Genomic DNA, 27,273 nt, shown 5'->3' with positions numbered 1-27,273 from the left:
TTAGCTCAAACAGGAAAATTATATTCCATACGCACATATGCAATTGGCTAGGGCGTTGGTTTTGGAGCTATTGCTGATAAGCATGTTTGTCCTGGAATGTGAAAATTAAGAGGTCATTTACAGCTGGAAATTCTTAAAATGAATACATTTGTGAACAGGTGGCAATGCAAATTTATGGCAATACTGCACAGCACAGAAAACGAGTACACAGAGCTGATTTATTAGGCAGTGTAGCCCTACTATCAGATTTATTGATGCTTACTGGCAGACTATTAATTTTATTGCAGTATAAAAAGGGTAATATATGACAAACGTGCCAAACAAAGGCTGGGGCATTAAGAAACACATGCATGTGTTTTGTCTTTATTTTTTTAAAAACATTGGAAAGAAAATAAGTAATTTCTGTTTAAAATAAACAAATAAAAGAGATTTTTAGTAGGCGTAGGTGCGGTGTTACAGAAGATGTGCAATAATATTCTCGGATAGGCCGAAACAACACGTGAACCCATCTGACTTCGAGAAGCTTGAAGATAAAGAGGACTGTAACTTTGAAATATTTTATTATCAACTTAGTGTAGTGCAACTGAAGAGAAGCATAAAAAGACGTATGAATCCCTTCTGCTTTTTCTTTTAGGACTTAATCCAAAAACAGGCAAACACATAAACTATGCGCACTAGTGTCTCGGCATTAATGAGCGCAAAAGTGCAAGTAAATGGGGAAGTGCAATCCACAAATGCTGCCCTCAAGTCTACACTAAAGCGGATGTTGATGGTTAGAACATGATTTAGCAAGTATTTTGACAGCTGAAGTGTAATTTTAAGTTCTTTAAAGCTAAAACCACATTTTCTGTTTTTAGACTTTCAGATGTTTCTTTACTTGAGATTTCTTTTGTCTTCCACGGTAGTAACAGGAATTTTTGCACACACACAACCCCCTCCCCAACAACGGCATTTTAACACTGAAAAAAACAATTAGTCCACGGATCAAGAAAATAACTGCACTCCACGTACACAGGAAGCTCGCGCGCGCGCGCGCGCACGCACGCACTCTCTCTCGCACACACACAGCCTTTCTCTTTATCTTCATGCTTCCGGCTTTCTAGAAACTTGTGCCGTGACTGCAGTGGCCTTTTCAAAAGCAACAACTATAAAATTACACTGCAATTAAAAAAGAAAAAAGAATCTCAATTAGAACATCTGCACTTCTTCATCTTGACATTTTCACTAAAACTGTTTGCCTGCTTCATAAAACCACACACACACACACACACACACACACACACACACACACACACAGCTGTTCCCTCTTACATTTTAGCACCGTGTTATGACCTTCTCAAACCTGCTCACACAAACTTATGAAATTATCTGCTGCAATTTAAAAAAAAAAGAGAGAGAGAAAAGCAACAGAAGGAATGACTGCTTTTCGAACGTCTGTCTAACAAACCTGCCTGTTTTTATCATGCAGAAGGGGATTGCTATAAATTACAGACCATTTATAAACAGGCGTTCAAACAAAGTGATTTATGAGGAATGTAATTTCTTTAAATCTAGTTTCTTGTGTCTGTGTGCTTTAAGATAAGATAAGATAGAACTTTATTAATCCCTCGGGTGGGTTCCTCTGGGAAATTCGATTAATGAACTGCATGTGACTGCCTTAACCTGCCTGCTGCTGGTTTCTTTTTACTATAGCAATGATTACATCTGTAGACTTTCTGTTTCCATGATACGTATGTAAAATATGATTGCAGTAGCATAAAAAAAATTATGCTACTGCAATCATATTTGAAAAATGTAGATGTGTTTTTTTGCCTAAGGCCTCAAAAGGTATTTGTTCAACCTCACCCAGCAGGGACAGATAAAGTCCACAGAACTTCTTAGAAAGAAGCTCATTTCAGGATTTCTGAGAAGACGCTATTCAGGATCAGCGCGCTCTCCTGGGTATGGTTATGATTATGACGCAGCATATTTCACATATTACTCTGCTTCCAAACTACCACATATGTCTGAGCGATGGCTCTTAGTATTATTGGAATAAATATTTTAAAAAGCCGGACAGGATATGCCACAGATTTTACAACAATACGCAAAAACCCAGCGTCAGAAATAATCCTTAACAGCCCTTATTTGGCCATATTCTCGTAAATGAAACAAGATATCAACACCTACATGCATTGGAGTGTAAGCTGCAGGCCGATGCAGGGATCTCTTAGATACATTCCCGGGAAAATAAATACCAGGAGAGATCAAATAAGCAGAAATGTAACTGCAAATGAACTATAGTTTAATCTAGGGCTGCATGTGTGCAAACAAGACACAAAAGAGCAATAAAAGTGAAGATTATCAGAAGTCACAAACTGAAGCACAATCAGCTTTTCTCTGTCTCTACGGCAGTCTTAACCCGGTTTATATATTTTTTTTAGTTTATTGTCACAATAACAACTTGTTTTCTCGAGCGTAATTACTCTAAAGCTCCTAGAAAACCTCTCGCCGTGTTTTTCCACCAGGATCGAGGGAAATCTATATTACTGGAAATAGCCAGTGAGCATTCCTATTATCTTTAATGTCGAGGCGGTGAATTCCCAGAATGAAGCCTCTGTCAGGGCCGCCCGGCGGGGCGGAGTCAAGCTCTGCAATTATTCCTGGAAAGCGACTAGGCAGAAGCTGCCGCGCGGTTCCTGGGAGCGGAGCGCAGGTTCAGCGAAGGCGGGGAGCCGCCGGGTGAAACGAGGGGAGAGATGCCAGAGAAAAACAGCACGGTTCGGGGCGGTTGTCCTGGGAATTAACCGAAACACAAAAAACCCCCACACACATATATGTGCGAACCCGGTTTGTCCGTCGAAGGAGCGCTAATAGAGGAGCTGTAGCCCTGCCGCGAAGCGAAACAACCGGCGGCGGTTGGAGCGGAGTGGGAGTTGGTGCGGCCGGCGTGACGTCAGAGCCGCCGGTGCTGCGAGTTCTCAGAATAGACTTCTAGGAAACGGTAAATTTTAAAAGCCAAGCCTTTACACTCTGTCCTTCACACATCGGGATCTCATTCTGGCGACAACACACTCCAACGCAGTGCTGCGGAGAGCTGAGCTTTACAGTAGAGCCGCTTTTAGGTCGTTTCTATTATATTTTATTGTTGTTCTCCTCTCTGCTGATCAGTGTTAAGGACAGGAGCAGAGCCTGTTTGCGTGCACGGAGCTCTTCGGGTTACAATCGAGCTATTCATACATGAAACCCATGTCACCGCGGATTGTTTGTTAGCCAGATTTTTATTTTTTTCCCCTCCTTTTTCTTTAGATACATTTTAGTCTCTGTATGTTTTGATTGTTTTCTGAAGTCCGATTGGATTTAAGCCCAGAGAAGTGAAGAAATAGAATGATTCTTTGTGTACCCGGGTGAGTTGACTTTTCTTTGTGTCTCTGCTTTCTCTTTGCTCGTCATTGTAAAAAAACCCAGCCGGGAAATTTCAGTTACACACACATATATATATACACTTATATATATATAAATATATAAGTGTAAAATTGCCTTAATTGGCCTTAATTATTATTATTGTTGTTCAGGTGAAAACAAGACAAATGCAAGCCTGTTGCAAGATCTAACGTAACCTTTAAAAAATACTAGTTATTAGTAGTTCATTGTTTAGGTCAGTAGTAAAAATAGGATAAAATGCGATAAAGTCAGTTTTTTGAAAAATAAATAAATCAGCCAAAAAATATTAAAATTCCAGGGTTAAAAACAAGGAAGCTGTGATAAATCCTCCTGCTGTGTTTGTTTATGTCTGCTAACTAGTATCTTCCATCTGATTTCCAGTCCTGGAGCTCTTCTGCCCACTACCCCGTCCACTGAATCCCCGCGGGGTATGCGGGCAGGAACTGCAACTCCCACCCCCTGCTTCCAAAGCACCAGTCCACGATGGGACCCCACAAAAGATCTGAGGGCCATTGCCAGCAACTTCTGCTACCTAGAAAATTCAGGTGTGGTTTAAAACATGCTTCACATCTTTCTCATTCCAAAAAAAAAGGAGAAAAAAAAAGCATTCCTAAAAATCCTCGATGTGTTCCAGGTATTGTTTGGTACATTTCATTATCTGCTCTGAGAGATTAGTTGATTGTTCATCGCTAAGTAAACATCAGGCTTCATGCAGGACAACACGATCTGTTCACGGTGACTAATATTTAGGAATTTGTGTGTGTAGGATGGTACTGGGGAGCTGTGACTGCAGCCCAGGCCCACGCTGCTCTTCAGGAGGCATCTGAAGGAGCCTTTTTGGTACGGGACAGCAGTCACCCTCTGTACATGCTGACCCTGTCGGTCAGAACCGCGCGTGGCCCCACAAGCATACGGATCCAGTACAGCTGCGCCCAGTTTCTGCTCGACTCCAGCTCCCCAGCCAGACCCAGCCTGTCATCCTTCCCCAGCGTTCCCAGTCTGGTGCAGCACTACATGGGACCAGAGAGAAAGGCAGAGGAGGGAAGAGTGGAGGAGGAGCCTCCTTCAAAAGCCTCTCAGCAGGGCATCCAGCAGACCACAGTGGTACTAAAACTCAAGCAGGCTCTGTACAAGCCCCAAAGCCTCCCCTCTCTTCAGCACCTCACACGTCTCGTCATTAACAGACAAACTGACTGTCCCGATCAGCTACCACTCCCAAGGCCCCTGCTGCGTTACTTACAGGACTATCCCTTCAAGGTCTGAGGGGGCGGAGGAGGAGGAGAAAGAGGAGAGGAGGTTCACTGAATCACTATTAATGGCTGAATCTCAGCTTAAGGGGAAAAAAAACAAAAAAAACAACACTTTTAAGCGGGTCCTTTGTGTCCGTAAAAGACATTGCTGCTTCAGCAGTTGGAGGCCAGTTGCAAAAATACTGGACACAGGGTGATGTTTTTGGTGACAAAATGTGTACAAATTCAGTTAATCCTGCTGTGTCTGGTTTCAGACTTAAATTGTTGAGGACTGGATGTCGAAGCACCCCAGGAAAAAGGAAAACAACAACAACAACAAAAACTTGTGAGAAACATGAAGTACTGTACTCTGTTTTATGATGGATGTGGAAAACTGTCCATATCTTCTCCCCTCCTTCATCAGTTCAAGATGTATATAGTTTCCTGAGAAGTACACTGATTACACTGAGACATCTTTTATGCCATTTTATTTTTGTTTTCTCAGTACAGCATCTTTTTGTACCTTTTACATGTGTACGTTTTTGTATTAAAACCACCAGCTGGACTCTTGGCGTGTCATGCTTTTACATTTGTATCCACTTGTTATTCATCTGTGTTGTTTGAAATGCCAAACGTTTCTGTTGTGTTAAGGCTTGCGATCGCCATCACCAACCCCCGCATGACGACTGCTCTTGTGACACTTGTTAGGAAATATTTTCCCTTAAATCACCTTTGAAACACAAAGACTTAGTGGCCTTTAAACTCTAAGTATGCGAGAGAAGCAGATTGTGTGAGGAAGTAAAGGCCGTGCTGCGTGAGCTTTTGCTCAACAATGCACGCAGCTTGCATCTGAGTCAGCGAGAGGACAAGCTGAGGGGAGGACCGTTCGTCAGTGGATTCACAGAACTACTGAATGCTTCCTGGGAGGAGGGTGAGCTTCTGAGAGGGAGGGTTCCGAGAAAAGCTTCGGTAATTACCTTCAGCTTTGGAGCCTGCGTTTTTTTTGTGCCTTCGTGCACACATTTTTTATTGTGACGCAGGATGTGATCACGACTGTTACTAGATTAAAAGTGCAGCGGTGACATGAAAACAATGTGCGCTTGTGCAAATTATGAATGCTGGGTGTTATCAGATCAGTGTGAGCGCGTGCTTGGTGGTTCAGTGGGGGTAGGGGAGCTGAGGCAGCGGCGACCTGAGCTAAAGCCAGCGTAATAGGATCTTAATTTCTCAGTCCAGATCCTGCTTGTGGTCCTTGTTTGACTTCTTCCTTCTGAAGGATGCAGAATCGAGGCCTAGGAAACACAAAAAACGAGCCGGCGTCACTGATGCCCAAACCCCAGACCCCTTAATCAAATCACAGCGATGGCCCTGAAAGTGGGCTCACGCAGAGTGATTTCATATGAAAACTGATATTGATGTAAAGCAGTTTTATTGAACAGACCTGCCGGTGATGTCATGCCGTGCCTCCTTAAACTGCAGCCCGTCCACGTTCCCCTCCACCCACTGTCGAATGAGTGGGGGGTGTCTGGGGTCCACCTCCAAGTAAGCACGACTGTTTCTCACCAGGAAATAAAACAAAAAACCCACAGAAATGGGGTAAAAATTAATCATCAACAGGACTCGATTTTGAAAAGTAACCCTGAGATGAGAGCAGCACATGCCTGGAAGTGCATTCACTGGAAGTCTTTTAGAAAGCTTAACACATTAAAGAGGCAACACGATACATGTGTTTTTCAGAACATGCTGTTCTTGTGACAAGGCGCTTTTGCCTTTAGGAATTGAACACAGGTGTGTCCGTCTGTGTGTGAGAGTTGGCTTTTTTTTGGTTTTTACCCATAACTGGACAGAATCTGGGGAGCCAGGGTCAAAATCTGCTTGATCACTTTCAGGCCGTCTTCGCCTCCGTCTAAAGCTGCCGGGTCTTCAAATCTGGGGAGCAGCACACAGCAAAAGCACACACTGTAAAATAGATACAAACATCACATATTTTAAAATGTTTTCTAATGAAATCTGATAAGCTTATTTATTAGATTTACATTTTACATGCAAATTACAGCTAAAAGTAAAGGATGAGTGCACATTTCCTTCACTATGATCATTTCTTCTAATTTAAAGATCCCAACATTGATTAAATGGTCAGCTACTCATAAATAACATATATTAAACAGTATGTTAATATTGTTATATTGGTTTCATTGTATTTATTAAACAGCTTTAACAAATACAATGTTTAACAAATTGTAACAATTGTACAATTTTTTATAAATACAACTGTATTTGTAAGCAACCTAAAACAGTAAATTCTGCTTGGTTTTATATGCCCAGAGATTATCTTTCATAAATCTTTTACAGTTTCATATATTTCCACCTTCTCCTATAAACCCAACAGATGAATGCTTAATGACATTGTAATTACTCACAATTATTTAAACAATACAACCTTAATAGCTCACTCTAAAGATTTGTACATTCTGCATTTAATAACAACTTTTACGAATCCAACTGAATAAAGCTTTTTTTAATGTTAAACATAGACAGGTTTAATATATATAAAATGAGAATTTAGTCACCTTAAAATTTCAGGTTCAAGGGACACCATGTCTTCTGAAAACAGGTACGGAGGGTTACTGACCAAAGTTGTAACTGGCCTAATGAGACTGAGCAGAGTTTCTGCATCTGATAAAAAACAAAACAAAACAAAAGAATCTTTTTATCAGCAGAGGGATCAGCTTTGTTATTTAGAAAAAAACATGCAAAACTTTCACTGACCCTTCATGACATCGATGTGATGAATCTCTAATCTATCCTCAAGTCCCAATCTGCAGACGAAAATCCTTTTTCAGATTTTATGAAATCTTTATAACAATGTAATGTAATCTTTATAATAATGTAATGTAATCTTTATAATAAAAATAAATCAATGCTAAAGGACATTTACAACATAGTTTTCATGGGTTGTGCTGCAATTACCTTAGTGCGTTCTCTCTTGTTAAATCCACTGCATCCTGGCTCTGATCCAGGGCGACGCCTTTAAGCTGGAAAACAAAACACAAGAACTAACTTTACTCAGAAGTTTTCTCTCTGTTTTCCTGTATTTGTATGCACGGGAAAATTGGGACATTTTTACTTCTTTATAATCTGATAACAGAAGAGAGTCTAAAATATGCAAACACAATATCACAGTATAACTGGAGTGCATGTTTGATCAGCTGAGATGAGAAGATGTACATGTGATGTGAGGATAGCAGCTTATCAACTGGAAATCTATAACTAATGATTTATCATATCAGTTATCCTATTGATTTTTTTCCCTGTTAATCAATGTGGCTCGGCTACAGGGAGGGGTGGAGCGGGGGGTTCAGTGTGTTGTGTCAGGGGAGGTTGACCCACACAGCTGTTCTCCATCACCGGGTCATGCCTTCCCTATTTCAGGGGGATGCCGGGACCGGACGAGAGAGCGGTGTGTGCTGCGCAGAGCGAGGCAGCTGGAAAGCTGCACTTTAACTCTGTAAATAAAAAACACTCAACAAACTGTAACACTGTGGTTGTCTGGTCCTTCGCCATTACAGTCTATTAATAGTAAATAAATAAGTCATCACTAAAAAATGAAACATAACATATGGTCATCACAAGCCTCAAAAAAACACTCAATTAGCTCAGCCTAAAGAATCCACTGTCAAATGTTCTTTAGAATAACTAAATGACACATAAAAAGCTGCAGCCTTTGTATCAATACTCACTGTTAGGTTAAGGCAATTTATCTATTTAGACTTAAGCTGACAATAGTAGTGAGCAACACTTTCCAATGGCTATGGGTCAAAAAGCTCAAACAGCAGTTTGAGTGTATAAGGCCATGACATTCACCTGTGTCAGTACCTGACTTTCCCGAGGTGAGCATGGTGTTCCATTCCTCCAGAGGAATTTATTTAACTCAGAGAATTAATGCCAGGATTGAAACTGTTCTCATAACACACGACTGCCCACCAACTTACGTCGGTGTTTTTCATAATTTGTAATTTTTCTCTAACTGATGCATCACGTTCAGCATCTAAACAAGCTGACATTTGCTTGTTATATGGGATTAGTTTCAAAAATGCTTGGTGCTACAGGAAATGTCACAACTTCCTGAAGAGAACATGAAAGTCTGTACACAACGTTACTGATTGCAAAGAGGATCCTGATCAAAACCACAGATGTTCAAAACACAACCTCATCTGACAGATGTTGATGAGGAAGAAAAAACGTCTGGGTCTTGAGATTTTGCAGACACACGACCACTAACCGCCAGATATTCAGTTTGTAGCTCATTTGGACGCATGACCGTCATGGTGACAGTGTAGGATCAAGCGAATAAGGTCCCGGTCACACAGGCTTAAAGACCTGTCAGTGACCATCTGGCAACCTCCGGGTCATGGAGGAATAATGAGTTTACCCTGACCGATTGCAAGTGGTTGCTGAAGGCTGATGGCAGTCGCTGGGAAAATAACTGTTAAAGCTGCAGCCACTCATGCCTAAAGACCGGACTCTTTATGGCGTTATTTTTGTGCCACTATTCTGAGCGCACATAAAAAAAATTTTTGCAGGTGCAAGTGTTGCATTTTGAGGAGAAATTTATTTTGAGTGAAGAAAAGCTACATTTGAGTGAACAAAATTCATTGCTGCGTGCAAAAACTGTGTTTGCTGTTATCCCCACACACACAATAGCAGCCCCTCTCGCTCAGTTTTTGCATTTGAGCTCGCTCGCTATGTGTGCTCTCAACATTTCTGCCCGTGCGCATTCAACTCTTTCTGTACGCCATGTGCCACAAAACCAGCCAATCACAGACTTGGATGCAAAAAAATCTGATTGGCTATTTTGGTCTCCAATCAGCTCGAAATGACGAAATGCAATATCCCAGAATCCATTTCGTCCAAACTCAAACGAGGCAGTGGCGGAGTTTGAAATATCACTCTTTCTGGGTTACAAAATAAACTTTTAAGATATTTTCATACGATAATGGTTCTGTGTAAACTTCAAAAACCTGCTCGATTTATCAAGACATCACATATTTGCAAAAGTGCTCTAATGTTTTCGGAGATGCCTGTTACCCACCAGCTGACCGCATAGCTGGACTGGCTATTGCGCATACCGGACATTTGCCCGGTGGGCCGATGGTGATCTTTCATTTTTATGTTTGCTTGTTTGTTTTTGTAATGGTATAAACAATGAAAGGTGGTGGATTAGCCAATTGGCTAATCAACTCTGGGCTGGACCAATTACAATACATCCTTATTGAGGTGAAAAGGAACGCGATTAGTCCCGTACTTCAGCTAGAATGAAAAAAGACACAAAGCTGGAGTTATTCTGTGTTTTTGCTGTACAACTGCCTGTTCTTCTCTCATTCTCTCCCCTCCCTCTCTTGTTGCTACTTCAATCATGAAACTGATCAATGATCAGCTGATGTCTCTCTTGTTTGTTTATCGCCCACTTTGCACCAGAAACAGGAAACCAGCGGATGTTGCGCTAAACAACACCAGCACGTTTAAGCTTGATAAGCTGTTGTTAGAATTTATTTAATATTACTTTCTAGTATCAGCTGATGTTTGCCAGAGCCACAGCTGTAAAAGCTGCTGGTCATGATATCGGTTTGGATATGTGGTGAGAGGGAAACATGAAGGTGATACAAATCATACATATATACCAACAAGACAGTGTACATCACTGTGACAACAGCGTTTGTTTTCATTCAAAAGCTTTATGGTTTTTCCTACAATACCTGGTGGTGTAGTCGGCCGATTTTTTGTCAGTTCAGCCTTATACTATGTTTAACCCGAGTGACCACCCGGTCAGCTGGTGGGTAACAGGCATCTCCGAAAACATTAGAGCACTTATGCAAATATGTGATGTTTTGATAAATCGAGCAGATATTTGACGTTTACACAGCACCATTCTCGCATGAAAATATCTTAAAAGTTTATTTTGTGACCCAGAAAGAGTGATATTTCAAACTCCACCACTCTGTGTTCCTCTGCCACTGCCTCGTTTGAGTTTTGGACAAAATGGATTCTGGGATATTGCATTTCGTCATTTCGATCTGATTGGAGACCAAAGTAGCCGATCAGATTTTTTTGCATCCAAGTCTGTGATTGGCTGGTTTTGTGGCACAAATATAACGGCATACAGAAAGAGTTGAACGCACACGGGCAGAAATGTTGAGGGTTGCTATTGTGTGTGTGTGGATAATAGCAAACCCTGAAATACAGTTTTTGCACGCAGCAATGAGTTTTGTTCACTCAAATTTAGCTTTTCTTCGCTCAAAATAAATTTCTCCTCAAAATGCAACACTTGCACCTACAATTCTTTTTTTCACGTGCACTCAGAATAGTGGCACAAAAATAAAGCCATAGACTCTGACCCCTGACAACCACCTGTTGCTAGGGAAAAACATGTATTCTCTGACTGGTTGGCACAAAACTCGTTGTGATTGCTTTGTGTTACAGCATATTGCTGTGATCATAGTTTGAATGGAAGTGACAGACCTGTCTACAAACTAGTGCGAATAATTCGATGATAAAAAATTCTCGACACAAATTCTTTGACTCGATGCTTCGTTTAACACTTGGCTCTGAAGCATGTGTTAAACATTGTAAACGCAAGTGTTTCCCCCTCATTTGCGACTAAAAACAGTCCTACAATAGAGATATTTCATCACAGGATCCCTAAAAATAACTATAATAATAGTAGTAATGATAATAGATTTTAATATTATTTTCTGACATTGTCTTCTAACGCTATATTTTGCTACAGTGGGGCAAAAAAGTATTTAGTCAGCCACCAATTGTGCAAGTTCCCCCACTTAAAATGATGACAGAAGTCAGTAATTTGCACCAGAGGTACACTTCAACTGTGAGAGACAGAATGTGAAAAAAAAATCCATGAATTCACATGGTAGGATTTGTAAAGAATTTATTCGTAAATCAGGGTGGAAATAAGTATTTGGTCACCTCAAACAAGGAAAATCTCTGGCTCTCACAGACCTGTAACGTCTTCTGTAAGAAGCTTTTCTGTCCCCCACTCATTACCTGTATGAATGGCACCTGTTTGAACTCATCATCTGTATAAAAGACACCTGTCCACAGCCTCAAACAGTCAGACTCCAAACTCCGCCATGGCCAAGACCAAAGAGCTTTCGAAGGACACCAGGAAAAGTATTGTAGACCTGCACCAGACTGGGAAGAGTGAATCTACAATAGGCAAGCAGCTTGGTGTGAAAAAATCAACTGTGGGAGCAATCATCAGAAAATGGAAGACATACAAGACCACTGATAATCTCCCTCGATCTGGGGCTCCACGCAAGATCTCATCCCGTGGGGTCAAAATGATCATGAGAACGGTGAGCAAAGATCCCAGAACCACACGGGGGGACCTGGTGAATGACCTGCAGAGAGCTGGGACCAAAGTAACAAAGGTCACCATCAGTAACACACTACAACGGCAGGGAATCAAATCCCGCAGTGCCAGACGTGTTCCGCTGCTGAAGCCAGTGCATGTCCAGGCCCGTCTGAAGTTTGCCAGAGAGCACATGGATGATACAGCAGAGGATTGGGAGAATGTCATGTGGTCAGATGAAACCAAAGTAGAACTTTTTGGTATAAACTCAACTCGTCGTGTTTGGAGGAAGAAGAATACTGAGTTGCATCCCAAGAACACCATACCTACTGTGAAGCATGGGGGTGGAAACATCATGCTATGGGGCTGTTTTTCTGCCAAGGGGACAGGACGACTGATCCGTGTTAAGGACAGAATGAATGGGGCCATGTATGGTGAGATTTTGAGCCAAAACCTCCTTCCATCAGTGAGAACTTTGAAGATGAAACGAGGCTGGGTCTTCCAACATGACAAAGGAGTGGCTCCGTAAGAAGCATTTGAAAGTCCTGGAGTGGCCTAGCCAGTCTCCAGACCTCAACCCCATAGAAAATCTGTGGCGGGAGTTGAAAGTCTGTGTTGCTCGGCGACAGCCCCAAAACATCACTGCTCTGGAGAAGATCTGCATGGAGGAATGGGCCAAAATACCAGCTACTGTGTGTGCAAACCTGGTAAAGACCTATAGTAAACGTTTGACCTCTGTTATTGCCAACAAAGGTTATGTTACAAAGTATTGAGTTGTATTTTTGTTATTGACCAAATACTTATTTTCCACCCTGATTTACGAATAAATTCTTTACAAATCCTACCATGTGGATTCATGGATTTTTTTTTCACATTCTGTCTCTCACAGTTGAAGTGTACCTCTGGTGCAAATTACTGACCTCTGTCATCATTTTAAGTGGGGGAACTTGCACAATCGGTGGCTGACTAAATACTTTTTGTCCCACTGTAACTCCTCTACTGAAGAGTGAAAACTGCCCAGCGTTGTTGTACGTTTTTCGTTGCTGCGGCAGAAAGAAGATGGAGAGGCAATTAACAACACAAATAAGTGATGCAGACTCAAAACAAACTTTAACTGAAATATAGCAAAAGTGCAAACTGTTCTGATAATGCAGGGGCGATGTTGTGACTTCTCTAAATAACGTCAAAAATGTTAGCTAAAGTAGCCTAAGTCACTCGAAATTATTAGCTAATTGTAGCTTTCGGAGCCATTAGTCTGCTGGTATATCGCTAGCTGCCAGCAAAAGGGGCTGATGTAGTTTATTATTTTAGTTTGTTATAGATGTCTATTCCTGTTCTGTGCTTCATTGTTTGTCTACAGTACAGCTCCAGATCCAACTGAGAGCATGTCAAAAGGAAATCTGTGTCCAGTAGCAGCCTTTATTCAGTCTGAATATTGTTCTAAACATGGATCAGTTTATGCCTTTTATTGGTTTTAAATTCTGTTTCACTGTTACATTCAACCTTTGGTTGACAGCATAGTCTCAGAGAGGAGCAGAGAGGGAGAGGAAGGGAGAAAAGGAGAGAAAGAGAGAAAAAAATAAACAGGCAAGAGTGAACATGTATATTTCAAAGGGAGTGTAGCTTCTGTTTTGCCCATTTTCTTTCATGACGAAATGTTTCTCCTTGTGTCTAGGATGGTTCTTTCCAGGTATTCCAGATTCCTCCAACAGAATAAACATGTGCAGTTAGTGGGGTTAGGTTAACTGTGAGTGTGAATGGTTGTGTGTAGGGCTGCTCAATTAATCGAATTTTAATCACGATTACGATCTGGGCTTTCAACGATCATTAGAAATGACTGAGCCGATTATTAGCCCCTCCCTCGTGCTTTACTCTCGCGCTGCTCCATGTGGCAAATCCAGCGCACCTCTCTGCATTTCAAATACGCATCACAAAAATTAAGAGGACCCAAGGGAAGCTCGGAAAGCTAAGCAGAAGTTATTTGGAGTGTAGACATAGTGTGTAAACTTTGCTACAGTGTCGTAGCTGCACCACAGAGCAACACTGCAAAGTTCACTAAACATAGATGTTTACATTTTTCATTTATTTTTTATATTGCAAACATTTGCACTGTTATCAGTATTTGCACACTATTTTATATTATTTTTTAAAGTCATTATTCAATACATTGTTATTGTTAACCCTTTAAATCCCTGTAGAACCGGAACCACGTAAGCTAGCGCAATAATTTGTTTTGCATATGAAACCGGAGGAGTTGTACTTACATCTTATGCCATCAGCTTAAGTGACGGAAGTGACGTCATTTTCGCGGAAAATGTAGTTTTTTACTTGTAGGCCTTAAAAGCCTATACTGGTGTTTTTATAAGTCATGTTAACTTTTCTGAATAGTTTCTGGGATGCTTAGAACTCGAATTGCTCAGCTGGAAATAGTTTATTTTGATGCACCTGCTGTTTTCTTTCCAAATTTGCATCATAGGATTGTTTTTTGTTTTTCCTGTAGTATATAAAAATTGCTGTATCTCCAAAATAAAACTATGAAGACACTTAAAATAAATTTTCTGTGGTGGGAAACTATTTTTTTGCAACTTTTTTGTATTTAAAGTTTTGAGGGATAAACCTCTTAAATTTCCCCAAGTAGAAATATATGTAAACAAAACAAAAGCGATTGTCAATTTCTTTTGTAGTTTATTGCACTTTTTTGCAATTAATGTAGTTACTATGGACTTAATGCATACATATTATTAAAATATGGGCTATAACAGTTGTATTGATGTATAGCAACTTGAAATGCTCCCAAAAATGGCACTACAGCATGTAAAAAAAAAGTAATATAAGCTCTGGCGGACTTGGTTCTATGGTAGGTCTTAAAGGGTTAAATAAATATCGTCAAATAATCGAGATCTCAATTTCAGTGAAAATAATCGTGATTATCATTTTTGCCATAATCGAGCAGCCCTAGTTGTGTGTCAGTGTTAGCCCTGTGACAGTCTGGCAATGTCCTAAATAATACCTGCAATAATATCAAATATTGCGTTAGTTAAATTACAAAAATATTTAAAAATATAAAAATGAAATCTTTTTTCAAAAGCCAACAAAAGTGCACACAGGCCATAAAACTCCGATCCACTGACCTAAGGGTTGTTAGGTGGAACACTGAATTATTATTAATATAAATTATTAAAATCTACACTATCATAACGTCTGGATTTAGCAGCACAAAAACTTGCCTCTTGTTAATGTCCGAAATCTTTCCAAGAAAATAAAGTAAAGGTACATTTTTATGCCTTAGTCTGGACTTCATATATGTCTTATTTTATTTAATTTGAGAATGTAATTTTAATATTACACGTGCACACCGTCAAAGGGTTTATTTGGTTTGTTTTTTTGTTTGTTTTTTGACAAATGTATGCAGTTAAAATATAAACATTGCAATTTCTAAAATGGAAACTAATGAGGTGAGGTGTTCCGGGCATGTCCCACCAGGAGGAGGCCCCGGGGCAGACCCAGGACACGCTGGAGAGATTATATCTCTCAGCTGGCCTGGGAACGCCTTGGTGTCCCCCCGGACAAGCTGGAGGAGGTGGCTGGGGAGAACGAGGTCTGGGCTCTCTGCTTGGGTGGCTGCCCCCGTGACCCGGCCCCGGATAAGCAGAAGAAAATGGATGGATGGAAACAGTTAATTTTGAAAGGTCTGTGTTTATTCTCTTTTAAATATTTATTATCGTTCATTGATATGACAGAAGTGTTTCTTATACGATTACTTATTTCCAGTCTGAATCACACTATTTCAATTTTTTTACCGCTCAGCTCGTAGTTAGCGAGTATTTGCAGACAAACATTAAAAACTTTGACGGCTGCCAGCTCCACCCCTCACGACACATCAACTCCTGTCAGTTGCACACGTGGTATAAATGTAAAAATGTATACTTCAGGTGACCTACTTCTCGAGTTATCGCATTCACAAGATTTGCAGAAAACCTGACCTCAATGAAATTCAATTTCAATCAGTGAGGGTAGAAATGAGAACCAGTCATAGGAATACACATTTTTCCCTAGCAACCAGTGGTTATATCACGACCAATGAGAAACCTCAATATACTGCATATATTTCACTGTTGTAATGAAAAATTTGACTCATTGTCAGTGTATTAAGACCCAAAGTGAGGGGTAATACATTAATAAGTTAAACAGCCTTTTTCCTGTGGGGTCCCTTATTGTAATTCCACTCGTCTGAAATCTTACGAGAAGCACAAAATTCTACCTGAGGCAGACTCTTCAGCAGGCTAAGAGAAATGGCACCAGACCCACATCCCACTTCCAGGCACGTAGGCTCCGTCTCAGCAGGCACTCCCATCTCAGTCTTCATCTGCAGATCATTGAGCACCAGCTCGACCAACTCCTGCATCAGCAAAGACGAAATAAAAATCACATTTCGGCTTATTCGTGATCATTTGCTGGGTCTTCACTGCGAGCATGCACTGCCTCGTCTTTTCTTTTACCTCCGTTTCAGGTCGTGGTATGAACACAGGAGGCCTCATCTTCAGCGTCAGGTCCCTGAAGTCCCACTCTTCAATCACGTACTGCACGGGCATCCTAACCCAAACATGCAACATTGTAAATATTTTAATTGAAAATCACTGAAATGCATATAGAGAGATCTATGCACAAACTCACCTGGAGAGACGTGTGGTGCAGAGCTTCCATATCTGCTCTGTTTGTTCTCGGCTGAGAAACTCTGTTAATCTCTCCTGCTCAAGACTTTCTATCTGGATAAAGAAACGCTATGTGAACTTGATCCACGTTTACTGCATGTCAGTGCAAGTGCTGAGGCAATGTAGATTTTGCAAATTACAGTTTTAGCTCCGAGTAGATGAGCAATGATGTACTGGCTGGACTGCTCAGGCTCCGTCACACCTCTCTCCTCAAAGCGCCTCTTCCATAACTTCACCGCCTGAAGTGGTGTAATCCTGCCTGCGGGTAAGGCTGGAGCGCTGCATGTACGGACAGCTTGGGACTTCCAAAGTACCTAAAAGCATGACATTTAGGATTTATTTTTATAGCGAGCATTATCGCCTTTATTTTGATAGTGAAGCAGTGTGGAGTAGAAAGGAAAGAAGGGAGAAAGGACAAGGGAAGGCACACAGTAAAGGGCTGAGGGTTGAACTCAAACCCAGGCTGCTGAGTTCTGAACCATATGGCACATGTTCACCAGCTCAACCAGGGAGCCAAACTGGCACCTGTCGCATTTAAGTTCAAATAAAATTTCCAAGTATCAACTGCAGTTTTTTAACACTGATGTTAGACTCCCATTAAGCATTTCCTCGGGGGAATTTCCAGCAACTTTGGAAATCATCACGATTTATTTTAGATCAAACCTCAGACACCACTCACGATTACTCATAACACGTGTCTAGCTGACAAGTCATAAATAATTTTCACTTCCTCCCTATAACCAAGGGGTTAAGAGGGAATCTGTAAGTCAAGTTAACTTACATTAGTTTAATGTAATCCAGTAAGAGAGAAGTGTTATTATTAGTTACTGTATGTGTATGGACAATAATCATTTTGTTTATTTATTTGAGTTATTCAAGCTTATATAGTATTTATTTAGTACAGGTATAAGTTATGTGCCATGATAGATCGAAAGATACTTTACTGATCCTAAAGGGGAAATTACTATGTGATAGTAGCAGCATAAAGAACTATAACCTACAATAAAATTGCTTGAAAGTACCACGGGCCCATAATAAAGGCCTTATAATGTGTGAAGTAGTGCAAAATTTTATATGCAACAGCGATTTTAAAAAATGAAGCAAAAGAAAGACAAATAAATACAAAATAAGGCTGGGATTGTGCAAAAAAAAATTATACTGGGATATAGAAGTGCAAACGGCTTCAATAAATAACAAGTACAATTTCAAATCCAACAGACAGCAAGCAGCAGGAAGGTTTGATACTGATAAGTCTGAGGAATACGGACAGGTGTGTTCGCCTGTCAACAAGCAGGAGAGCTTTTGTAAAGCTTTATCGAGAACTGCAGGAATGTTTTCCTGAAGGCTTGACTCAGTCTGAGCTCTGCTGCCTCTGTGTGTGCCTGCCACTTTATTTTGTTAAAAAGAAGATAACAGAAAACAGATTTGGTCCAGTTGCGTCAATGGAAATCAACTGATAAACAGATCAAGAAACTCATTTGACCTGGTCTGTGCTTACAGGTGCGCCAGTTTGTAATGTGAGTAATATTTCCAGTTAGGAAGGCAACAGGAACAGGTTTGGACTGTTGGTTTTTAAAGCCGTGACACTGTCATGTTTTTGTTTGTTCAACACTTTGGACGCAACGTGTCGACTTCCCGGAAAAAAAAAAAAAAAAAAATAACTTGACCAGTTACCTTTGGTCCACTACTCCTGCACCCAAAACATCTGTAGTAGCTTGTACTCAGCGACCTTCTCCACATGGTTAACAGTATTAAGTCTTTACATCGTTATTCATTGGGTTTCCGGAGTCTATGCGCTCTCGGGCTGAACTCGCTGCATGGCGGCAGTAGTCTGTTAGATCAGCATGCTACACTTTACGGTCCTGTATGAAATTCAAACATTTTTCTGTGTCGGAACAACAAGCTAACTGGCAGGGCTCGTACTGTGTCCTGCACGCGGCACAGAGAGCGACTGCGGTGCAGTCTGCGCAGCGCTGACGCCACTGAACGACGTTGCCTTCACGGACTGTAAAACATATAAAGCTACACCGTCACATACGTTAAGTCTGTAAAGTAAGATGGTAAAATAGCATCTATAAATGTAAAAGTCATTAGCAAGTAATAAAAGTAATATTACATTTGGTAAATACTATTATTCGAAACCTTTAAATTGTCTAAAAGGGAAATTTTCCTTAGTGTTGCGCAATTGTTCAGGGCCCAATACTTTAAAGCGTTTTTATACGACAACAGAGTTCGTGTTACTTTTATATTAATTTTAAAACATTATTGGTGCTACATACGCCACGACTTCCTCTGTCTTATTGTTGCCTTTACAGTTTTTGCGACGTCAATTTTTATTCTAAAGCTAAGTTACTGGGTGTCCCTGAAGGCGATATTATTGTTGTTCTTCCCTGTCTGGTTTTTGCATGCGTTGATGTGTCGAGTTATTGAATAGTTTGATGCCTGGGTGACCATAACCTCTGCTTAATACATTAATAACAGATTTTATAGGGCGTCTCTTAACTTTAGACCTGCGTTTAAGTACCTAAGGACGTCGCTAAGTTGTCTTTAAACGTTAAAGCTATATGCTAGCTCATGCTGCTGTAAATAAACTGGGAAGATCCACAGTAGACACACAGGAGATACCTTGTTAACGCAATTTGGGGCAAGTTAATAGGACTCAGCAGGGTTTACACACCTCTGGATTAGTTCTCCATGAGGATAAAATCTATGATGGGCATGCCCACTCGGATAGAGTGTATATTTTTCAGCGAATTTCATCCTACTCTGGGTCCCAAGATAACATATCAGGTAAGTCTGCAGATGGTCTGGTAAAGTAGTTTTATGTTATGTTATTTATTTTATAGCTACTGTCGTTATGATTATCTTTATAAATGCCCCAATTGCGAGCTTGTTCATGACTGAGTGTGTTTTAAACGTGCGAGGCAGGTTTTTAATCCTTCATAGTCATTTGGCATTGACATGTACTCTGCATAATCCTTCTGAGCTCATGTATCGTATTGGGCATAGTTTGTCATACTGTGTCCTCTCCTAACAGGTTCCAGAAGAGTACATCTCACGGGAGCTCTTTGACACCGTTCAGGTTTATATTATCACCAAGCCAGAGCTACAAAACAAATTAATAACAGTGTATGTAGTCTTATTCTGCTCGTCTGTCTCCCTGCCTTGTTTGAAGTCCTTAGTATTTAAATAATAGTGTATTAACTTAATCAACCAATCTCTTTTTTTTTTTTTTTTAAATCTTAGCACTGCAATGGGAAAAAAGTTAATTGGCTGCCCAGTGTGCATCGAACATAAGAAATATAGCCGAAATGCCCTCCTGTTTAACCTCGGCCTTGTTTGCGATGCCCGAACCAATACTTGCAGCCTCGAGCCTATTGTTAAGAAGCTATCTGGATACCTTACAACTCTGGAGGTAAAGAGTATCACATTTTCACATGTTCACGTGATCGCTTTCTTCGGGATGATTCCTTAGAGATTTTCTGTCTTGTTGTGTTGCAGCTGGAGAGCGGCTTTATATCCAAAGAGGAGAGCAAACAGAAGCTTTTACCCATTATGTCAACTTTGTTAGAGGATCTTAATGCCACGGGAGCCTGCACCCTACCCATTGGTATTATTTGGCATCTTACTGGCTATAAGTTTTATCTGTGGCAAGGAGCAATATATCTTTTTAATATATAGCTGTGGTCAGACGTTTACACACATTCATCATGGGCATGAATGTCATGGTAATTTTGTACTGTTTCATTGAACTGTTCTTTTTTCCAGGGTGGAATTATTTTAAATCTTTAATGACTTAAAAAGACAAGAATTTGGCACACAAGTTAGAACTTATTTTGGATGTTCTCTAATCCACACAGGGCCAGAAGTATATACATAACTTAAATATACACACTCACTTAAATCTTTTAATAAGTGGTGCTGAAGTTTCTACAATGTCTTTTAACTCTCCGAGACTAACTTCTTGTTAGTGATCATGATTTACATGATTTTTCTGGTACGTTTTCTTTTCCAGCATAAAAATGCTTGTTTGACATCACCCATTAGATTGCCAATACTCAGAACAATGGGTGTAGGAAGGGAAATTATAGATTTCCCTTCCGCAAGTTTGACTGCAGATTCCAAGATAATCTGTTTAAACAACTACATGTAAGTACAATGTATTCTGATGTGTCAACACTGCTGAAATCTGGAAGATTGTCACCATCACATAAGAGGAAATTGGTTAGGATTTTCAGGAACAGAACAGGAACCACCAAAGCTCAAAGCAGCCATAAACAGGTGCCAACTAAGAAAGAAGCCCCTACTCCATAGTTGACAGCTGCCCACACAGATAAGCCAAATGCTTTCTGGAGAAAGGTTTTATGGACAGATGAGACAAAGACTGAGCTGCAGTACTGTAAAAAAGTAATTGCTCCCTTCCTGATTTGTCACATTTACATGTTTTAGATCATCAAATAAATTTTAACTGTAGACAAAGACTAAAGACCTGAGTAAATACAAAATGTACACAGCGTTTACAACTGAATCCTGTACAGTCTGTGGGTTTTAGGCTGTGGAGGTCCAAAGTTCAAATGTTCTTCGTCCTCCTACCGTCTACTTTTATAGCTAGGTTAACGTAAATATGATGTTGTGTAATTAAAAATCAGTACATACAGACGCTGCAGAGACTTAAAGCTGTTATCTGGGTAAAGTTAATTACTCCATCAAATATGTCTTGATGCATGCTCAATCATCCAGGTCAGTAAATCCCAAAAGGTTGATTCTACTCATCTGGATGTAGCGTTTTCAATGGAAGAAACGTTTCGTCACTCATCCAAGTGATTGCTTCAGTCTCAGCTGACCGCAGGTCTTTGATCAATGGGCATTTATCAGTGGTTGTTGATCAATGGTCATGACAATTTGCATATTAATGATCAAGGAACTGACCTCACAGCTCATTGTTCATTCAGTGGGCTGGTTTCAGTAATTGTGCAAATGTACTGTTTATAAGGTTGGAGAAACCGGCAGTCAGCTGAGACTGAAGAAGTCACTTAGATGAGTGACGAAACGTTTCTCCCATTGAAAAGGCTACATCCAGATGAACAGAATCAACCTTTTGGTACTCCATCAAATACATATTAATATTAGACAATAACTAGAGTAAATACAACATGCATTTTTAAAGTACATTACGGATGCATGCTGTATGTTCATTCCACCCTAGAAAAAGAAAAGCTCAGAGAAATCTTTAAAAGCCCAAAATTGTAATGATCCATGTACTTAGTAATAATGTGACATGTGCTCTGTTACTGTGCTGCAGATCATACTGAAAGTATCATAAACGATAGAGCTGCAGCTGCTCTACTAGACAAATCATGTGATTACGGCATTTCTAAATGAACTAAAGCATCTAGAATAGAATAGAATAGAATAGAATGGCCCATTATGTTCATTGCACACGTACAACTAAATTGTGGGTCCTCCACACCAACTGTGCCGGAATAGAATATAAATAGTAAGACAGCAGGAATAAATAACAAGCAGGAGAAATATATACAGGGCAAGATAAAAGCTGATGAGGGTTACTCAGGCCATGACTCTGGTTGGTTGGTGGGTGGGAGGGTAGGGGTGGGGTAGTGTTTGTCAACACTCCGAATGACCCAGGGGAAGAAACTGTTTGTCTGGAGGCGTGGGGCCTGATTTACTGGAGGTTTCGACCAGAGGGCAACGGGTCAAACAGGGATGGCGGGACACGAGGGGTCACCTGTGATGGCCCTGGATATCCTGAGGAAAGAGGATCTCCAGGAGTGGCAGAGAGCAGCCAGTTATGTTTGGGGCAGTATTAATTACCCTCTGCACAGCCTTCCTGGTTTTAGTAGTTGCCCCTGCGTGGCAGACATCCAGGCAGTAGGAGAGCACACTCTTCACTGAGGAGAGCTTTGTTATGCATTATGTTCGCTAACAACAGGTTTTCCAATATCTCTGATAAGCCCTTATCAGCCAACCAACATGCTGGCTGGGTTATGGCCCAAAGTGAAATTATGTGGTTGTTTGGATTGATTAGGTAAAGTCAAGACAAAGCAGTGCCACTATGCAAGCGGCTTTGCTCTGACTGTTACTCTTTTTAGAAATTCAGATGGGAAATGCAGGCTGATGTTTCTGAGTCAAAAATTTTATTTAAGAATTTACCAGCTACACATAGGCAGTATTCACATGTTGGTTGGCAGCAACAGTGTTTTGTTTTTTTTAAACTGCTCTTACTCTTGTTTGTTGTATCCTTTTTAAGATGAGTCTAACACCATTCATCTAAAGCTGATTCAGCTGCGAAAAGACCCCCCAATAGTTCAGGAGTACGACGTGCCAGTCTTTACCCAGTGCAAAGACCATTTTATCAAGTCTCAGTGGGATCTCACCACTCAACAGGTAGGCTTTCAATGTCAACAACCTCTGGCTGCGGCTCTTGAGAGGTATTTGAAGTGCTTGGAAGAAAGATCAGTGTTTAAACACTTATCAGCTGTGCTGGAAGTGATATAAGCACGTTTTTATATCCTTTGTTTTATGATTTGAAAGAAGGCATTAGTGCAAGACAAGATGCCCTTTATTGGTACAATACTGTTTTATTGCTTTTATGAGTTAACATGTTTACAGCATTTAGTTACACAGTAATGCAAAAAGCACTACGTGCCTCTAACCCTTATCTATTTGCTGCTAACTGCAGATTCTTCCCTACATCGATGGATTTAGACACATCCAGAAAATTTCTGCTGAAGCAGACGTTGAGCTGAATCTTGTTCGTATTGCAGTGCAGAATCTCCTGTAAGTATTTTTCAGTAAATACAGTTGTACTCTTTAGTAACCTCACACACGTACTGCTTCATCCCAAAACTTTGTTTTATGTTGTTGTTTTGATTAACTGATAAACCAAGTGTGAACGCCTCTGTAAATGCAGAAGTTTTAATAGTTTGCTGTGGACCATTCAGGTGGGAGCTAACACAATCCCACAATCTTCCCGGGACTTCTTGTAGGTTAACATCCCAGCAGATTCACTTCAAGGTCAGGTCGTACAGTACTCAGCGAAACCTTTAACACAAACACACACACACACACACACACACACACTCACACTGACAAGAGCTCAGTTAGCATGTTAAAGTTGATGGCAGCACAATTAGAAAAGACTGAAGAAGTATGGCTTGTTTGGAAGGACTGCTTCTCTGTAAAAGGAGCATGGTGGCACAGTGTAGGTTTGCAAAGTTGGATCTGAACAAACCACAAGACTTCTGAAACAATGTCCTTTGGAAAGATGAGACCAAAAGTGTTGACATTTAACCAGAATGCACAGCGCTGTTTGACAAAACCCAAACACGGCATATCAGCACAAACACCTCGCACCAGCTGTCAAGCACAGTGGTAGAGGGGTGATGTTTTGAACTTTGCAGCCACAGAACCCGGTGACCTTGCAGTCATTGAGTCAACCATGAACTCCTGTGTATCCCAAAATATTCCAAAGTCAAATGTGAGGCCATCGGTCCCAAAGCTACTGTAAGGCTTGGCCAAAACTGGGTTATCTGACAGGACAATGATCCAAAGCACAGCAGCAAATCTGCAACAGAATGACTGAAAAATAAAAGAGTCAGGATGTTGCAATCACCAGTCAAAGTCCAAACCTCAACCTGATTGAAGTGCTGTTGTGGGACCTTCAGAGAGCTGTGCATAAATAAATGCCCACAAACCTCAGTGAATGGAAACATTATAACACAATGACGCGAGAGACTGATAAAGTCATAGAGACAACAATAAGCTGAAGTTATTGCAGCTAAAGGTGGTTTTTCAAGCTACCGAATGAGGGGGGTGTACTTGCATTTTCACTCTGTAGTCAAAATACACTTCAAAAAGATGTATTTACTTCTCTTTTTAACTTCACAGGTACTATGGTGTTGTGACTCTGGTGTCAATTTTCCAGGTATTAAACTAATTTCACATCACACATATATGAGTGTAGTGGAACAGTTTATCAGGGACCATTAGGGCCGATGTTAGTTTTAATTGAGAAGTTGTAATTTTTTTTTCATATAATTCCTTCTGTGTTCTGGAAATGTTTTGTTTTTTTCTGTTTTTGTGAAAGTGAATTTTCTTGTGCAGAAAAACGTTTTTGGGGGGGGGAGCAGTACAGGTTGTAAAGCCGTAAAGCAAGCATCGGTTCTGAAGGCCATTCTGATAAAAGGGTTCATTTATTTCAAAAGAAAGCCAATTTATATATTGCACATTGCTCTCTATGCACCACTTTGAATACAGAATATTAGGGCAGGTTTTTTTAAGTGAGGGAAGGCTAACTGTGCAAGGCCTTTTATTTAAAACTTTAATTTTAATCTTTTCCTCTTTTTTTTTTTAACAAATACATTAAATTATTGTCTCTAGTCTTCTGATATTCTGCTGTAAAAAGCAAGCTATTAAAAAGTGGCTAATACTTCCTGATGACTTGTTCTGGTTGCCTTCATGGGTCTTTCTCTAGTACTCTAATGTGTACTGCACCACCCCAAAAGTCCAGAGCCTCATAGATGACAAGTCCATTCAGGAGGAGTGCCTTAACTACGTCACTAAGCAGGGTTAGTTGGGGTCATGACCATTAAAACACGTGTTAATCTTTATTTATTTTGTGACGTTAACTGTGCAGCTTTGCCCTGTCACTTTCAGGTCAGAAACGTGCGAGTCTGAGAGATGTGTTCCAGCTGTATTGTGGGCTAAGTCCGGGAACAACAGTCCGAGACCTTTGCTCACGCTACTCACAGCAGCTTCAAAGGGTCGACGAGAGGTTAGCGTCGCTCAAATGATCAGTTCCTGAAAAGACTTAGCGCTCCTGAAAATTCAGGTCAAAGTGGCACTGGCTCATACTGTATGTGTGTCATGTCACTCGTTTCTCCTAAGGAGGCTGATCCAGTTTGGACTAATGAAGTGTCTTATTCGACGGCTGCAGAAGTATCCCGTGAAGGTGATCCGCGACGAGAGAAGCAGGCCTCCTCGACTCTATACCGGTTGTCATAGTTACGATGAGATCTGCTGCAAAACAGGCAGGGTTTGAAGCCTTCTTTGATTGTTGGACAAAACTTAAGAACTGATGGTGTGAAACAAGTGTGCTTACAATGTCCTAATTTTACAGGGATTACTTACCAGGAGCTTGATGAACGTTTGGAAAACGATCCTAATATTGTCGTGTGCTGGAAGTGATGGGGCAGAAGGGTACAGCAGTGCCTAAGCAGCCAAAGATGCCTTGAACTAGAGAAGGAGGTTTCTTCAATTAACAGAGAAAATAATGAGTAGCGTTTTGCAGTTTTCTTAGCTTAGTTTTGTTCAAAAAAGAAAAAAAACTTGAAAGATTGGATATCACACTCATTATGTGGCTATACAATCCATTCATTAAATGGAAAAAAGGCTAAAAATATCTATTTATGTGGGTTTCATACTTCATACATATTTTGCTATCTTTATTGCTTTGACTCTACTTATAACCCCAAATTCATGTCATTTCTACCACACAAATAACATTCCAACATAAAAACAGATTACACTGCCACATATCCTTTAGCTGATTCTACTCATTCCTGGAGGGTTGAAGATCCGTTTGCAGTTAGTTAATGCAATGTTATTAGCATTTGTATTTGAATTTGTACTTTATTTATATGCTGCATTTTTGCTCTAACAGAAGCACTGAAAGCGTTTCTTACTGCAAGATACATCCACCCATTCACACACAGATAAGGGCAGTTTCGGTTCTTTTTTTTACCCAAGGATATTTAAATATGTCTGACCTTCAGATTAGTAGGTGATGAAACATATTATTTATAACTGTTTACAAAATAGTAAAAACTTTTTAATGTAACTTAGCGGCAGTAAAATTCATCATGGGAGTGAAGCCCTGGAACAAGCAGGTACAGTCTTATGTTATCACACTGTGAAGAAAATATTTGAAATAAAATGCTTTGAAATGACACCCGCCATTAATACGTTTTTAATAATAATTTCATGTACTTTTATTTAGAAGGATGACTTGAATTTCATGTTTGCAAGTACTTTTTTCACTACCATATACACTCACCTTAAGAAGCACACCGGTTCAGCTGCTAATAAGATAACACAAATGTCTAATTAGCTAATCACGTGGCAGCAACTCAATACAGACTTGTACTGGGATTTTCCTACACAACCATCACTAGTGTTTACAGAGAATGGCCCAAAAAAAGAGAAAATATTCAGTGAGCGGTACTTCTCTGTGCATAAAGGCCTTTACTAATCCCAGAGGTAAGAAGAAAATGGTCAGACAGCTTTGAGCTGATAAGAGGGCTACAGTAACTCAAATAACCAGTCGTTACAACCAAGGTATTCAGAGGAGCGTTAATGAAAGCACAACATGCCAAATCTTAAAGTAGATGGCCTACAGCAGCAGAAAACAAGGCATCGGGTGCCACTCCTATCAGCTAAGAACAAGAACCTGAGGTTGCAATTCACACAGGCTCGCCAATTTTGGACAACAAGACTGGAAAAATGTTGCCTGGTCTGATCT

General features: G+C 40.4%; 3 protein-coding genes across 6 annotated transcripts; 2 read left to right on the top strand and 1 right to left on the bottom strand.

The window, feature by feature from the left end:
- The first annotated feature begins 2,642 nt into the window (after nucleotides 1-2,642).
- cisha (cytokine inducible SH2-containing protein a) lies at nucleotides 2,643-5,217 on the top strand. Of its 2 annotated transcripts, none has more exons than XM_082534584.1 (3): nucleotides 2,643-2,983; nucleotides 3,805-3,968; nucleotides 4,190-5,217. In XM_082534584.1, exons 2-3 carry the CDS (start codon nucleotides 3,854-3,856, stop codon nucleotides 4,684-4,686), a joined length of 612 nt encoding a protein of 203 aa, XP_082390710.1. In that variant the 5' UTR covers nucleotides 2,643-2,983; nucleotides 3,805-3,853; the 3' UTR covers nucleotides 4,687-5,217. The 2 variants fall into 2 exon arrangements, with proteins under 2 accessions (XP_082390710.1, XP_082390709.1); XM_082534583.1 differs by lacking the exon at nucleotides 2,643-2,983 and adding an exon at nucleotides 2,990-3,386.
- Nucleotides 5,124-18,685, bottom strand: hemk1 (HemK methyltransferase family member 1). Its single transcript, XM_082534575.1, has 11 exons — nucleotides 18,408-18,685; nucleotides 16,874-17,047; nucleotides 16,696-16,787; nucleotides 16,521-16,614; nucleotides 16,283-16,420; nucleotides 7,623-7,687; nucleotides 7,422-7,471; nucleotides 7,223-7,328; nucleotides 6,486-6,581; nucleotides 6,094-6,204; nucleotides 5,124-5,944 (listed from the first exon to the last, which is right to left on the bottom strand). Exons 1-11 carry the CDS (start codon nucleotides 18,471-18,473, stop codon nucleotides 5,872-5,874), a joined length of 1,065 nt encoding a protein of 354 aa, XP_082390701.1. The 5' UTR covers nucleotides 18,474-18,685; the 3' UTR covers nucleotides 5,124-5,871.
- Nucleotides 18,024-26,703, top strand: nprl2 (NPR2 like, GATOR1 complex subunit). Of its 3 annotated transcripts, none has more exons than XM_082534574.1 (11): nucleotides 18,024-18,233; nucleotides 19,771-19,862; nucleotides 19,980-20,148; nucleotides 20,235-20,343; nucleotides 23,002-23,138; nucleotides 23,434-23,531; nucleotides 24,642-24,678; nucleotides 25,228-25,321; nucleotides 25,410-25,527; nucleotides 25,641-25,783; nucleotides 25,873-26,703. In XM_082534574.1, exons 3-11 carry the CDS (start codon nucleotides 19,987-19,989, stop codon nucleotides 25,938-25,940), a joined length of 966 nt encoding a protein of 321 aa, XP_082390700.1. In that variant the 5' UTR covers nucleotides 18,024-18,233; nucleotides 19,771-19,862; nucleotides 19,980-19,986; the 3' UTR covers nucleotides 25,941-26,703. The 3 variants fall into 3 exon arrangements, with proteins under 3 accessions (XP_082390700.1, XP_082390699.1, XP_082390698.1); XM_082534573.1 differs by having other exon boundaries at nucleotides 18,024-18,250; XM_082534572.1 differs by lacking the exon at nucleotides 18,024-18,233 and adding an exon at nucleotides 19,114-19,523.
- Nucleotides 26,704-27,273: the final 570 nt, after the last annotated feature.

The sequence above is a fragment of the Aulonocara stuartgranti genome, assembly GCF_965226115.1.
Source record: "Aulonocara stuartgranti genome assembly, chromosome: 5".
NCBI lineage: Eukaryota > Metazoa > Chordata > Actinopteri > Cichliformes > Cichlidae > Aulonocara > Aulonocara stuartgranti.
Note: the sequence above shows the minus strand (reverse complement) of the source record. Positions and strands in the feature narration are given on the sequence as shown.

What these genes read in the sequence shown, in the direction of transcription:
- hemk1 (XM_082534575.1), bottom strand. Translation starts at nt 18,473, where the DNA reads ATGTGGAGAAGGTCGCTGAGTACAAGCTACTACAGATGTTTTGGGTGC. An exon ending in TCACATCGATGTCATGAAGG is followed by an intron (nt 7,329 to 7,421) that starts GTCAGTGAAAGT and finishes GTTTTTTATCAG; the next exon opens with ATGCAGAAACTCTGCTCAGT. An exon ending in CGGCATGACATCACCGGCAG is followed by an intron (nt 5,945 to 6,093) that starts GTCTGTTCAATA and finishes TGTGTTTCCTAG; the next exon opens with GCCTCGATTCTGCATCCTTC.
- nprl2 (XM_082534572.1), top strand. Translation starts at nt 19,428, where the DNA reads ATGAGGATAAAATCTATGATGGGCATGCCCACTCGGATAGAGTGTATA. An exon ending in GGGATCTCACCACTCAACAG is followed by an intron (nt 23,139 to 23,433) that starts GTAGGCTTTCAA and finishes TGCTAACTGCAG; the next exon opens with ATTCTTCCCTACATCGATGG. An exon ending in CTCTGGTGTCAATTTTCCAG is followed by an intron (nt 24,679 to 25,227) that starts GTATTAAACTAA and finishes GTCTTTCTCTAG; the next exon opens with TACTCTAATGTGTACTGCAC.
- cisha (XM_082534583.1), top strand. Translation starts at nt 3,367, where the DNA reads ATGATTCTTTGTGTACCCGG. An exon ending in ATGATTCTTTGTGTACCCGG is followed by an intron (nt 3,387 to 3,804) that starts GTGAGTTGACTT and finishes TCTGATTTCCAG; the next exon opens with TCCTGGAGCTCTTCTGCCCA. An exon ending in CTGCTACCTAGAAAATTCAG is followed by an intron (nt 3,969 to 4,189) that starts GTGTGGTTTAAA and finishes TTGTGTGTGTAG; the next exon opens with GATGGTACTGGGGAGCTGTG.